At 37.1% G+C, this 14620-nt stretch overlaps 2 protein-coding genes across 2 annotated transcripts; both read right to left on the reverse strand.

Annotated features, from left to right (window-relative positions):
* Window positions 1-677: 677 nt before the first annotated feature.
* On the reverse strand, window positions 678-8319 carry LOC113474542 (integrin alpha-V-like). Its single transcript, XM_026835983.1, has 26 exons — window positions 8011-8319; window positions 7681-7808; window positions 7527-7585; window positions 7318-7444; window positions 6924-7044; window positions 6741-6856; window positions 6490-6676; window positions 6253-6431; window positions 6020-6087; window positions 5783-5960; window positions 5640-5725; window positions 5304-5558; window positions 4808-5020; window positions 4432-4732; window positions 4172-4320; window positions 3893-4116; window positions 3687-3825; window positions 3512-3622; window positions 2686-2774; window positions 2245-2343; window positions 2057-2174; window positions 1881-1991; window positions 1691-1819; window positions 1432-1632; window positions 1007-1141; window positions 678-856 (listed from the first exon to the last, which is right to left on the reverse strand). The coding sequence occupies exons 1-26, from the start codon at window positions 8283-8285 to the stop codon at window positions 758-760; spliced, it is 3897 nt and encodes a 1298-aa protein (XP_026691784.1). The 5' UTR covers window positions 8286-8319; the 3' UTR covers window positions 678-757.
* Window positions 8320-9309: 990 nt separating this feature from the next.
* LOC494424 (integrin alpha-IIb) lies at window positions 9310-14180 on the reverse strand. The gene is made up of 17 exons (XM_026835989.1): window positions 14100-14180; window positions 13660-13914; window positions 13239-13451; window positions 12661-12967; window positions 12373-12521; window positions 11917-12140; window positions 11717-11864; window positions 11378-11491; window positions 11218-11306; window positions 11042-11140; window positions 10866-10983; window positions 10670-10780; window positions 10480-10608; window positions 10308-10421; window positions 10019-10105; window positions 9777-9911; window positions 9310-9530 (listed from the first exon to the last, which is right to left on the reverse strand). Exons 1-17 carry the CDS (start codon window positions 14100-14102, stop codon window positions 9378-9380), a joined length of 2448 nt encoding a protein of 815 aa, XP_026691790.1. The 5' UTR covers window positions 14103-14180; the 3' UTR covers window positions 9310-9377.
* Window positions 14181-14620: the final 440 nt, after the last annotated feature.

Genomic DNA, 14620 nt, shown 5'->3' on the forward strand with positions numbered 1-14620 from the left:
ATATTATATGAATCTTACCAGCGCGAGCAATAATGTAAGTCTACTACATGCCTCATCCACAATTGCAAAAGCTGCAGTAATAAAAACTGGATTTCTTTCCTTACTAGTAGTAATCTCTAAAGTAGCTAATATACCTCAGCAAAGATTTTTAGCTCTAACAATTGTCTCTGCGGGATTTTTTGGACAATGACGTTTACTTTTAGTTCCGCTTATATTGTTGTTTCTGAACGTAAAGTCATTCAGCAAACGTTTGGAAATTGATGATCACATGGTGATGGCTTATTTCCTTGTTTAAGCACGAATTATAAGTCGCCAAGTTAAACACGAAGCAAAACTCACCAAGTTGACTAATGTCAGTCCACTACAACGTAGTTTCGAATTAAACTTAATAAATGTAGAACATGAAGCACACAACAAAAACCACTGCATACATTTTCATTGGGGACTTTTATACATTTCATAAATAGTATGGGTGGGGGAGGTGGGACACATTTACATTCTACTTTTTTGTCTGATTATGTAATAAACAAAGAACATTCAAAGATTTATTTAACCGTATCCTTACAACTCCAACAGACCGTTGTTAATTATTTAAAACACGATCAGGATATTTAGATATTATATGCGCTAAAGGTTTCCCGTCTTTCCATGCCTTACTATATTTCAATAAATAACTCTGAAATTAAGGATTTTGTATGAATTTCGGTGAATTTGTGGTTATGCCTACAATCGAGCCAATTATGCATTTATTATCACATTATTCGTTCACGTCAACTTCAATCGTTTTGTCGAGGTCGTCAGTTTCCCGCTGTGCATCTTTTTGCATTTTTGCATACTTGCTTTCAAAAAATCCAGCCTAAATTGGTAAAAAAGATATTTATATATATCAATACGATTAATGTTTAATATTCGATTCGCGTTTTATTCTCGGAAACGTTAAATTGGCATCGGCCAAATTATTTGAGGCCATATATAGTTTAAGTATTTCATCAAACATTGTGTTTACCTTCCACATTATAAGCATGATGACAACAAGCAGAACAATTCCTCCAACTATTGCCCCTATGAGTGGACCGATGTCTAGTTTGTTTTGATCAATTGGTGGAACCGGTGGAAGGTATTTTGATACCACAGTAGTTGCCTGTGTATACGGAAAACAATGAGCATACAAAACGCTTAACAACAAATGCATACAGTAGGGTGGGGGAAGATGGGACACCTTTTAACTCTGTTTTCTCGTCCCATTTAGCAGTTAACAATGAACAATCAAACATTTATAAATCTATTCTATATCTTCAAACATTTATAAATCTATATCTTTACGATCAGGATATCTGGATATTATGTGCTAAAGATGTCCCATTTTCCCCCACCCTACTATATTAAGAAAATCTAACCGACTAAATGTTATTCAGCAATAACATTGATCACCTTGGATGTGGTTACTCCAGCTTTATAGATAGGCGAGTACGCGATGTTAAAACTTGTCGTGCTTGAAATTTTGGTTACGAGTTTTCGCTGGGCTAATGTTGGTAACCAGACTTTAAATGATGACGTCACCACTACTGTGGAGAACTTTCCAAGTTGATTGACAGTGCACGTGATGGAATCGCACTTCACGTCGTTGCAAGTCTGTGGATGATGTGTATAAGATAGAAGACTCGAATTTTAGTTTCATAATGATACTTACAGTATCTGTCGGGAGAACTGTGTTGGAATTGAAGTCAATTGAAATATTTTTCAAGCCTGTTCCGTTGTTTATCGCGAGTCCGTATTCGTTTACTTTGCCCATCGTTGCGCAATGACACAAAGTTAAAGGCTATTTGAAATATTCGGTATGTAATGTTTGCATTGTTTTGTATTCGGATGGCTTTACTTACCAAGCATTGGAAATGGTAGAGATATAACAGTGGTAATCCTTCCTTGGTTTGCCTCGGCCATGTAAACACAAGAGAAGCTTTTGCAACAAGGTTTGGTCCTCGGTTGTATACCTGTTTGCATTATATAAATACTTCATATCCGCAAGGTCTTTTTCAGAGTAAATTATTGCACTCACCGAATGACTATGGAACAATGCGTACGTTGGATCGCCCAGGTAATCATTGCTGATATTGTGAACAGTTGCAGTCGAAGACACGGTGCGATTGTAAAACATAGAGTTCGGTGCCGAGTCGCTATATTTGTTTATACAGAAGGAATTCGATGAAACAGTGTACCAAGTATAAAATAATTAAAAGATATTACCTCGTGTGAACGATTGCAGCCTTGTATAAAACCTTTTTCCGAAATTCGAATTGGTTGTTTTGTAGCACTGGATCAATGGCATTTATGGTGTCGTTAACGCTGTTTGAATAAATGGATAACATTTTGAATGTTGAATGAATAAACGGATGTATCCTAATTATCCTCGCGTAGTGGGGTAATGACAATTGTTAAACCAGACACACCGTGTCCCCGATTACCGGTTATCACATGTTATGTAACGATATGAAAATTATTCTTTTTCGTTTGTTTTTAAATTGAAGAATATATACATGAACAGCTTATATAAGGAACCACTGGATTGACGACATGCGATCACCCAGGTGGGAGCGTCGTATCTTCCGACAAAAATAACATTCATTACATAAACGTTTTCTGGGTTAGAACTTACTAAACATTATATGATAAAAAAGACTTGCTTACTTCCAATGTACAGCTCCTTTCAGTATAATCTCTTTTACTACCGCCTTTTTCGTTAAAGAAAGCAATGAGTACTTCATTATGAAGGTACACTGTACAAAGTAACACCGAAATAAATGTGTACCATATACTAGACTACTAGAGATACAGTGTAATATATTTTTTTTCAAGACCAACATCATGCTTTTGTTTCTTTATAATATCTATGTTTTTGCCCCTTAAATTCAGCTATGTAAATCCCGGCATTGTGACGACACGACTATTTTTCCGCGTCTTGTGTTTCATTATTTTTCCTGATTGGATTTGCTTAAAGGAGTGTCAATTAGCATGATGCTGAATTGTATGTAATAGGCTGTATGTAACAGTGGGTATCAGTAAGACCAAAGGAACATTTTGAACTGTATGACCTGTGAGACCATATATATACTCAGTTGGTATTTCCAACTAGGTAAGCAAATTTATCTTTCTATTTGGGCTCTTTGTTTGTATTTGATTTAATTATAGACAATGTACCGATCAATTGCCCTAACTTCGGGCAGTTATGTTCTCGCGAACTGTTCAAAAAATGAAATCATGTTTGTTAAAAAACTGTCCGAAGTTGGTGCAGTTAACGCCGACGGTATAGTGATTGTCGTAGTGCCGTCTAGAAACTAGGCAATAAGGACAGTAAGAGGGGCGTTTAACTTTAAACTAGTTCAAATGTCGCCGAAAATACCGGCTCACTCCATATATACAACCCCTGACGGTCTGCTCGCCAGGGATTTACACATTTGTTATATTTAGGCTGAATAAACGATGTCTATTATAAAGTGTTCAGATAGACAGATACCTTTTCGTTTTTTCCCATAAATCCTTGCAAAGTTGATTTCTTCGACTTAAAGCTAAGAGTTGTGACATTTGGTGTATTTAATGGTGCCACATTTACGCACTCACCTGATACCTATGTATGTATATGCAACAATGGTTAAAACTACATACGAGGCCGCCTCTCTGTTTAAGCATACCTTATTTAAATCAAGATTTGCAATTACGTCAACAGTTGTGAAGAATGAATGATCGGGGCCTAGGTTGGTAATTGTTGCAGTTATAGTTACCACCCCTGGATTCGAACTTAAAACCAAAGGTTCTCCGAAAGGAAGTACACTAAAAAGACATAAATGAATGCCAACTTACACAAACCCGCTTTAAAAAGGCTAACACGCTCTCTTACGAATAAATTGTTTCGATTTTCAAGTCGTGACTACATCTGGTTCCGTTCATTTCTGAACATTTCTTTTGGAACGACCAGTCAGCAGTGGTAACCCTTGGCGACCAGGGGTCAAGCATTGCAGACATGATCGTGTTTTTATGACTGGCCGTGTAATCATAGCTCACTTCGAGTCGTGACACTATCCCGAAATCTCCCGTCGATAAAGTTGATTCAAAATATGCTGGCTGTTAAAATAATTATATTATAGGTTGGTTCTGAACACAAATCATATATGCATACGTTCAGCTGAACCGGCAAAGTGTAACAAACACGCAGTGAAGTGACGTTGTACACCTTTATATGAGTTGATGACGTTGTTCCAGCGAACACGAGTCTTTTATTACCTTGGTTGCCGAGTAAAGAATCCAACTTCATAGTTACATTCAGTGCTAAATAGAGGACAAATTTAAAGATTCTTCGGTTATTCAAAACTCACTACATATTGGTTACAGACCCCTAAACCCACAACGGTTTAACACGTTTTAGAATAAATAGCTCACGTGCTGGCGATGAAAGTGGCGTTTCATCCGTGTAGAATGCAGTTAAGCACACCGTCACACTCGTACAAGGAGCTGATGAATTACTGAGACAGTTGATTAAGTCGATAGATGGAGGATTCAAAGTGATTTGTGTTCGAACTTTGACAATCGGTCGAGCTCGTAAGATAATAATTCTATCGCTGGAAGGTGCTGATATTATCATGTCAGAATATCCGTTTCCATCTACGTCATTTTGAGCTCCCATTGTAATAAAGGCACCAAACGTATACAACAGTGACGTAACTGATTTTCCCAATATGCACTAAGGAAATGTAAATATTTACTACCATAGTACCATATATGTGCAAAAAACGCTTCCCAACAAAAAAATCAAAACCTGTTTTCGTGTTTCACTTAACCCTTTGCTGGATCCATAATAAATGTAAACAGCGCCGCTACCGGTTGAAGAAATCTCCTCAAAAGGTGCTCCCACTGCTATGTCGTCATATCCGTTTAAATCTACGTCACCAACCACTGCAACCGACGTTCCAAATCGAGCTCCTTTTGCGTTTGATCCACTGAGTGATTGTGGGCGGTATGACCGGGACATCTAGGAACAAGATTCATATTACAATTAAAGGCAGCTGAATGATTTAATTTTTGCAACATATTGATTGCGTGTTGGGCAACGACCGAAGTTGGATTTTCATTTAACAACTTATCCGGCTCGCACCAAGTTATCATATATGTTATTTTGTGAGTGTAACAGGTTAGAGGTTAAAGCAATTGCCGTTTAGGTTTTTGCACAACTGCACTGGATTTTCTGATTTTTTGTCTATATCTAGTTTGTTTCAAACTAATAAAAGCTATATGACCAAGGAACTGTATCTTACCCATTTTTGCAAACTGACATCTTTTGGATTGTTGATAAAAACAAAAACTCTTCCTTGGTCATAACCTGTAGTGACGTCACTGAATAACGGCGCTGAAACAATTAAGTCGTCGAGCGAATCCTTATTGATGTCGACAGCACAAACAGAATGTCCAAAATAAGCTCCTAACTGCCACAAACCCGACGTCTCACTCGGATGTAGAAGAAGAAAGTTGGTTGACGACCCGATTACATTGTTTGATTCGTATATAGCGACCTAGGATTTAATGTTGCATAGCATCATTGCATCACTAAGTGGATAGTTTGTAGCAGAAAATTTTACGGTACTGTTACCAACCATTCCTTTCGAATTGTATTTCGGAGCTCCGCTTGCCACATAATTGACGTTTCCTCCCAAAAAGTTTCCACTCGTAACAGAATAACCTTCATGTGTATTACATGTAAATTTCATTTATCGTTACCAGTGTAGATGTTACGTACCGAGATATGTATCTGATAGGCTGGCATTCGATCCACTTGCAGATGCTATATTGGAGTATTCTGTGATGTTAAGCACGCTTGTGTAATGTGTTGATATGCTTCCTGCAGAAGCGCTGTAATCAACCACAGTTCCTGCTCTATCGTACGAACCAACCGCCCCAACATACATCTTGTTGTTCTGCGTAAAGTGTTTGTAAAAACCTTTCACATAAATTGGTTAGTATCGTTGTATTGTACCTTTGTAACATGAGATGAGATTCCAAGTTGACATTCAGCAAGCAGGCTAGTGGTATTCGTAATTTGACCTATAAAATGTATAGTGTAGATTTAATAAAGAATCCTCATGCATTCTATCATTTGTAACAATAACGAGATTGGTTCAACGTATTGCATTTGTAAATTTATTTAGTTTTCGGGTCTTATATAGATCGAAAAAATAAGGGAAATATATATTTTCGAAAAAGTTTTACCTTCTAATTTTACCGATGCGGTGTCTTGGATAGTGGATTTCACTCCTTCCACCACACTAGCGAGGTTATCGTAGTCGGTTGCTTTAAACACACGAGAAGCGGCACCGGCAATTGTCAGAAGTTGATCTTCAATTATCCCACTACCAACCCCAACTGAAACCGTTACAATTCCATTGGCCCTGAACATATGACCGTTCACACTTTAATTTAAAAAAAATATTTTAAATCATTGTTTACCTCGCCTTTTCCGCAGCAGGTTGAACATTTGCAGGGTCGGTCGCACGACCATCTGTCAGCAAAATCATTTCTCTCGGTATAGATTTGCGTCCGTTGCTGTTAAACTCAGTGATTGCCAAGTTAATTGCATATCCGATGTACGTTAGTCCAAGTGTCGATCTTATATTAACCATGTTGTCTATTTGGCCTGAAAGATGCAACGGTTTGTATATAGTAGCTTAGTTGTTTGTTAAACTTTAAGTTCCATATACTTATCAAAGACAGATATGCCCATCTTTGTAAACGAATGCGGACGCCCGTGTCTATATCATCATCATAGCTGAAACCGATGACACCGACAGCAACATCCCCCGTATCAATGTAACTTCTGTGTTCGTAAAATACCAGTATATAACGACATAGCTGGTATAGTTCAACATTTCAATTCAAAGTACCTAAAAGATGATATAACTTGCTTCATCCAGTTCAAGGAGCTCAAATACTCCACCGTGTCCACACTACCTGATTCGTCCACAACGAAAATTATGTCTGCGGTCAGTTTCCCGATCGGACATGCTTAAACAATAATAATAATTATAACAAATATAACTTCATTTGTCGGAGCAATGACAGTCTGTATTACAGGTGTGTTCAATTTCATACACTTGGAGACTACCCGCCTACGAGTTACCACATATGGTTGTTTATTATTCTGATTTTTTTTATCTATAAGCTATAATACTGACAATATAGTCTAGGTTAGAAGATTAGCAATACAAGGTCGGCATGGAAACGACAGATGCTTAAAAGCAATTGCATTGATTGTTTTAAAGGCATTTGATAGTTTACCTGTAGTACAAGGTGATTTGAGCAATGTTGCTGTTGGTGACGTAGTGGATTTTTTATAACAAGCTCCGATCATCCGTTTTTGCAATTGAGATTTTGGACAATTGATGACGTGTTGATTTCCGCACACCTATTTATGCAGATGCAGTTGATCGATGTTATAGTATAGATATACGGATGATATTACAGCGCGTGCATTACGTAACACTTACGTATATACTCTCTCCATTGTTATCCTTGCTTATGGAAATACCCACCGCACCGCTTTTATCTACATAAAAGAGAGACAAATATATGAACAAAGCGGGAAACGATAATAGTATAAAGTTCCTCTTCAAAACAACAAGCATTAAGTATATTACTTACCGAATGCAGCTTCTCTCAAGCACTGAGTACTTCCGTTAGTTTTTCCATCAAATGTACATTTATACAAAGATCCATTTTTCCTGTCGTACAGTGGTGCGCCAACAAACGTTTGAGAACGAGAGGCAGAACTACGAATAAATACAAGTTTTGGCTTCTATTCAGTCTTTTTCGTCGTTCCATATTTGGTAGTAAACAAACCTTCAAAAAATCATGAAACGATATCCCTACGCTTCCTATATATCGTTGTTAATTGTTTAAAATCCGATCAGTGTATTTGGAAACTATGTGTTTATGTAAAAGTTATAAAGTTACTTGATATATACCACTTACGTTTTAATCACCACGGATGCTCCAAAATGAATCACAGCTGAATCGGATTTTATCGGAGAAAGAGAATGATATGCCCTCGTCTCTATATTCTGTGCTTGTGTATCAGTCACACATGAAAATATAACGATACTTGCCAACAAATATTTCAAGTTTTTTATCGAATCCATTCTATTATTAAATATAGAAACTTTCGATTTTCTTGATAGAAACTTTCGATGCATAAAGTTTATATCGGTGTTAAAGCTGCTATTTGCATAATAACTGTCGTATTTCATGCATTTACGCAACTAATCAGCTCTCTTACGTTTACGAAGTTTACCGTATAAAGCCTCCTGAAGAGAGTGATGTAGGTTCTATATTGAGCTGTGGCGCACCGGAAGTCGCCCGTACACGTTATCTGCTGACCAAACAATACTTTTAAACAGTGATTTCGTTGTTGCTAAACACGGTATATATAGAACAGCTCATCGTATCGTCATATACGCTGTGTTGTATGTTTTTAGCCTTTTGTTTATGCTAACCTGTCACAAAGTGACATTTTTGTTATCCATTCGAATGCACATGAACACAATATAACGTAGAGTCGGGTAAGAGAGGACCTTCAAGCACATATTGCCCAATATTTCCATAATTAATATATAGCAGGCTGGGGGAAGATGGGACATTTTTTATTTTATTTTCTCGTTCCATTTGGTATAGTAAACAAAACAAAGAGCATTCATAGGATTATAAAACTATATCCTCACGACTCCTAAAAACCGCTGTTAATTGTTTAAAACACGATCAGAATATTTAGATATTATGTGCTAAAGATGTCCCATCTTCCCCCACCCTAATGTTTGACTTGGGTGATACCTCGAATTACTATCATAACTTTATAATAAACAACATTCTAAAGAAACATTAAAACAAACGACCAGTTATTTAGCGATTCACACACCAGGTGTATTAGCGATTCAAAAACAGCAGGCTTGGTATGGCAGAACAGTTTAAAATCCTTGCTAATTTTGATTAATAAATGAATTTATTATTATAGGAATACACGTAAATCACACGAAATAATATTGTGGGCTTTGAAAATCAAGTATAACATTCTTTTTCTTATTCTGCTGCTATATAGTTTTTAACGTGTTACCTACAGTATGTTAATGTATAAAGCATTGGTATTGTTTAAACGATACGGGTTATATATGTCTACATACAAATTTGGAGAAACAAATTAAAAGTGTTTTGTACACTTTCACTCTAACGTTTCTATACTATACCCAGACCCTCCTCTTTTAAGTTAAGTAAATTTTAGAAGGCAGCAGTTAGAAAAGTTAAAGTTTTCATTAATTAACAGTTCCATGTACACATTTGAAATCAATCTATTCGTCTGCATTGGTTTGTACTGTAATTTCATTGTCATCTGTGTTTTCTGCCCCAGCATGGCTGTCGTCCTTGTGTTCTGATTCGTGGTTGTCGTCCGTGTTTTCTGCTTCACGTCGCATTTTAGCATACTTGCTCTTAAAAAATCCCACCTGGGCAAAAATATACTCAAGCAAATTAAACAAATTTTAGTTACCTGCTAACTACAAACAGTGATTAAAATATCACTGGACTTAAATTAAACTACGAGCAGATTAGTTTACAATACTTTCCACAACATATAATAAAAAACGACAATAACCCATACGCATTTATCTCAAAGACATAGCATTGAAAAGTGCTATACAATGGGTGATAAAACCGCAATGTAACATTATTAAGAGAAGTCCTAATTTTACCTTCCACATTATAAGCATGATGACAACAAGCAGAACAATTCCTCCAACTATTGCCCCTATGAGTGGACCGATGTCTAGTTTGCTTTGATCAATTGGTGGAACCGGTGGAAGGTATTTTGATACCACGGTAGTTGCCTGTAGACAGAATGCACTACAATAACGCCCTGTTCTTTACAAGGTAATTTATTGAACCCTTGCGGTAAATAGGGCATATGTAACAATAACAAAACATCGTTTCATACCGTGGTTGTTGTAGCTGCAAGGTTATAGATGGGAGAATCCGTGACATTAAAACTTGTCTTGCTTGATAGTTTTGTTGCAAGGTTATTCTGGAACGAGTAAAAAAGATCCAGTGAATTGAATCATTGAATGCTATATGGGTGCGAGGCACGCATGTATTCGATATCTATATATTTCTGTATTTTATATCTTTTGGAGGAGCCACGTCATGAGATTTAGAATTTAGTCTAGAGTTGGTTCATTAATTACGCATACATAGTATTGGCTTGCCAAATTGATAATATGGGGTACCTGGGTTAATGTTGGTAACCAGACTTTAAATGATGACGTCACCACTACTGTGGAGAACTTTCCAAGTTGATTGACAGTGCACGTGATGGAATCGCACTTCACGTCGTTGCAAGTCTGTAGATGGTGTGTATAAGATAGAATATTCAAATTGTTGATTAACAGATGTACTTACAGTATCTGTCGGGAGAACTGTGTTAGAATTGAAGTCAATTGAAATATTTTTTAAACCGGTTCCGTTGTTTATCGCGAGTCCGTATTCGTTTACTTTTTCCATCGTTGCGCAATGACACAAAGTTAAAGGCTATTTGAAATATTCGGTATGTAATGTTTACATTGTTTTGCATTTTAATGGCTTTGCTTACCAAGCATTGGAAATGGTAGAGATATAACAGTGGTAATCCTTCCTTGGTTTGCCTCGGCCATGTAAACACAAGAGAAGCTTTTGCAACAAGGTTTGGTCCTCGGTTCTCAATCTGTTTGAAAAGTTTTTTTACCTCGTTGTGTTATGTCTTAGTCACTTACTGCCATAGTCGTTATAAATATCCCTCTTGGTCTTACCGAATGTTTATGAAATACAGCATACGTTGAACCTCCCAAGAATTCATTATTGATGTTATGAATACTTGCTAAGGGAGACACGGTGCGATTGTAGAACATAGAGTTCGGTACCGAGTTGCTGTTAACCAAATTAAAATTACTAGAAAGTATAGTCACAACATATGCTGTTTATTTACCTAGTGTGAGCGATTGTGGCTGTATAGAAAACTTGTTTGCGGAGTTCGAATTGGTTGTTGTGCATCATTGGGTCTATGACGTTCGCTGTGTCGTTCGCGCTGGTTGTGTTAATCATTGACATAATTTACGTCGATACGCAAATGTTTAATTGTAGTCACAGGTTAAATTATCTTACCCAGAATACACGGACCCTTTCAATAGAATCTCCCGCACTATTGCCTTTTTCGTTAAAGATTCCAGCGAGTATTCCAATATGAAAAAACACTGAATTTTTTTGTAAATTAACATATTTATAGATGCATAACAAATATATAAGTAGATTTTCAACTATATACCTTTTCGTCTTTAAACATAAAACCTGGTAAATTTGAGTTTGCCGACTTGAAAGTAACAGTTGTGTCATTTGGCATGTTTGTTTGTCCGATGATGGTCACACACGTACCGACTACCTGCTCACAGTATGCATAGTGTGTTGCCTTATCTGCTTTAAGATATAGTAGGGTGGGAGAGGATGGAAAACTCTTTCGTTCTATTTACTCGTGTCCCATTCGGAAGTAAACATAGAATATTCAAAGAATTATAAAACCGTCTCCTCACGACTCCCATAGACCGTTGTTTGTTTAAAACACGATCCCATCTTGCCCTACCCTACTATATATATTTGTGTTAAGTACCTTGGTTAGGTCAAGATTTCCAACGACGTTAATCCTTGTAAAATAGGAATGGTCGGGACCCAGATTGGTGATCGTTACATTGATCGATAGAAGACCAGGATTTGAACCAAGAATCAAAGGTTGGGACATTACAACATGAGATGGAACACTATAAAAAAACATAATGAAAATATAGTTTTAGCTTGACAAAATCAACTTACGAATAAGCTGTTTCAATTTTCAAGTCGTGACTACATCTGGTTCCCTTCATTTCTGAACATTTCTTTTGAAACGACCAGTCAGCAGTGGTAACCCTTGGCGACCAGGGGTCAAGCATTGCAGACATGATCGTGTTTTTATGACTGGTCGTGTAATCATAGCTCACTTCGAGTCGTGACACTATCCCGAAGTCTCCCGTCGATAAAGTTGATTCAAAATATGCAGGCTGTTATTAAAGAGATATATGGGTTAGTAAGTTGTGAGTTGTTCGGATTGCTGGAAACTACACTGCATACTTCCTGTAAGTAGAAATTATCGTAATACATAAATACAGAATAATTTTACAACACCTGTTATGTTATATTAATACGTCTCTATTACCATTACAATACATATATATCTATGGACATATATATGTATTATCTATGTCATAGCTTCACATCCGAAAGATTACATACGTTCAGCTGAACCGGCAAAGTGAAGCAAACACGCGATGAAGTGACGTTGTACACCTTTATATGAATTGATGACGTTGTTCCAGCGAACACGAGTCTTTTATTACCTTGATTGCCGAGTAAAGAATCCAACTTCATAGTTACATTGATAGCTAAAAATATATAAAACGAGTGACCCACGATGTATACGCTTCGGGTTGTATACCCGCGTGCCTAATAAGCATATTTAAGATAAAATGTTATTATTTGACTAGAGGGAGACTTGTTTTATAACTTGGTATGTCAACTTACGTGCTGGTGATGTTAAGACTTGATCATCCGTGTAGAATGCAGTTAAGCACACCGTCACACTCGTACAAGGAGCTGATGAATTACTGAGACAGTTGATTAAGTCGATAGATGGAGGATTCAAAGTGATTTGTGTTCGAACTTTGACAATCGGTCGAGCTCGTAAGATAATAATTCTATCGCTGGAAGGTGCTGATATTATCACGTCAGAGTATCCGTTTCCATCTACGTCATTTTGGGCTCCTGTTCCCGATACAATAAACCCGCCGAATGTTTTTAACGGTGATGTAACGGACTTCCCGGTTATGCGCTGGAAAATGTTAAAACAATAAATATATATGTATATATAGTAGGGTAAGGAAAGACAAGACACCTTAAGCACATAATATCTAAATATCCTGATCGTATTCTATAAACCATTCACAACGGTCTACGGGAGTCGTGAGGTTACGATTTTATAATTCTTTTATTGTTCTTTGTTTATTGCCAAATGAGACGAGAAAATAGATTGAAAAAGTGTCCTATCTCCCCCCACCATATACTATATGTGCAAAATACGTTTCTTAACAAAAAATCAAAACCTGTTTTCGTGTTTCACTCAGTCCTTTGCTGGATCCATAATAAATGTAAACAGCGCCGCTACCGGTTGAAGAAATCTCTTCAAATGGTGCTCCCACTGCTATGTCGTCATATCCGTTTAAATCTACGTCACCAACCACTGCAACCGACATTCCAAATCGAGCTCCTTTTGCGTTTGATCCACTGAGTGATTGTGGGCGGTATGACGCAGATACCTGTATCCCAAATCTCTTATAAAATGTGATCTCATGTTCCATAAGCGTACAGCTTGTTTTATGATATATTTCTTCGGGATTGATTACTTAAATATGTATATTGAACGCTCTGTTATTTTCAAAAGTATATGACCTGCATCACGGATATGTTTCTATGGCAGTATGAGCTGATACCTTATTGTATAATTCAATATAATTTCTATCTTACCCATTTCTGTAACTTGGTGTCGTTTGGATTGTTGATGAAAACAAAAACTTTTCCTTGGTCATAACCTGTGGTGACGTTACTGAATAACGGCGCTGAAACAATTAGGTCGTCGAGCGAATCTTTATTGATGTCGACAGCGCAAACAGAATGTCCAAAATAAGCTCCTAACTGCCACAAACCCGACGTCTCACTCGGATGTAGAAGAAGAAAGTTGGATGGCGAACTGATTACATTGTTTGATTCGTATATAGCGACCTGGATCCACCACAGCAAGTGTGCTACCGTTATTTTAAAGCAATATAGCACACTACTATACACAAAACAGCAGCAGTGTTCAACCATAAAGCAGCCATTTTATGAAATATGCATTTGAATTAGAATATAGTTTCATGTTCAGTCTATTAGTCCACTTTTATTCTAATATTTCAATAGCTACTAACCATCCCTTTGGAATTGTATTTCGGGGCTCCGCTTGCCACATAACTAACGTTTCCTCCGAAAAAGTTTCCGCTCGTAACAGAATAACCTTAAAAAAAAGTACGTAAGTCGTTCGCCTAATTAATAGCATTGTACATGCCGAGATATGTATCTGATAGGCTGGCATTCGATCCACTTGCAGATGCTATATTGGAGTATTCTGTGATGTTAAGCACGCTTGTGTATTGTGTTGATACGCTTCCTGCAGAAGCGCTGTAATCAACCACAGTTCCTGCTCTATCGTACGAACCAACCGCCCCAACATACATCTTGTTGTTCTGCGTAAAGTGTTTTGTAAAAATCTTTGACATAAATTGGTTGAATGTAACTTACTTTATTCTCGCGTGGCCGGAAAACGACAGTCGTTATGACACGGGTTTAACACCTCGTGCCAGCTTACGAGTTGCCATGTATGTTACTTTGTGGGTGATCATTTTTTTTGGATTTTTTCATTTTTTTATGTATGGCTGATAATTTGGACAAC

This window comes from Ciona intestinalis, chromosome 9 (genome assembly GCF_000224145.3).
Source record: "Ciona intestinalis chromosome 9, KH, whole genome shotgun sequence".
NCBI classification, from domain to species: Eukaryota; Metazoa; Chordata; class Ascidiacea; order Phlebobranchia; family Cionidae; genus Ciona; species Ciona intestinalis.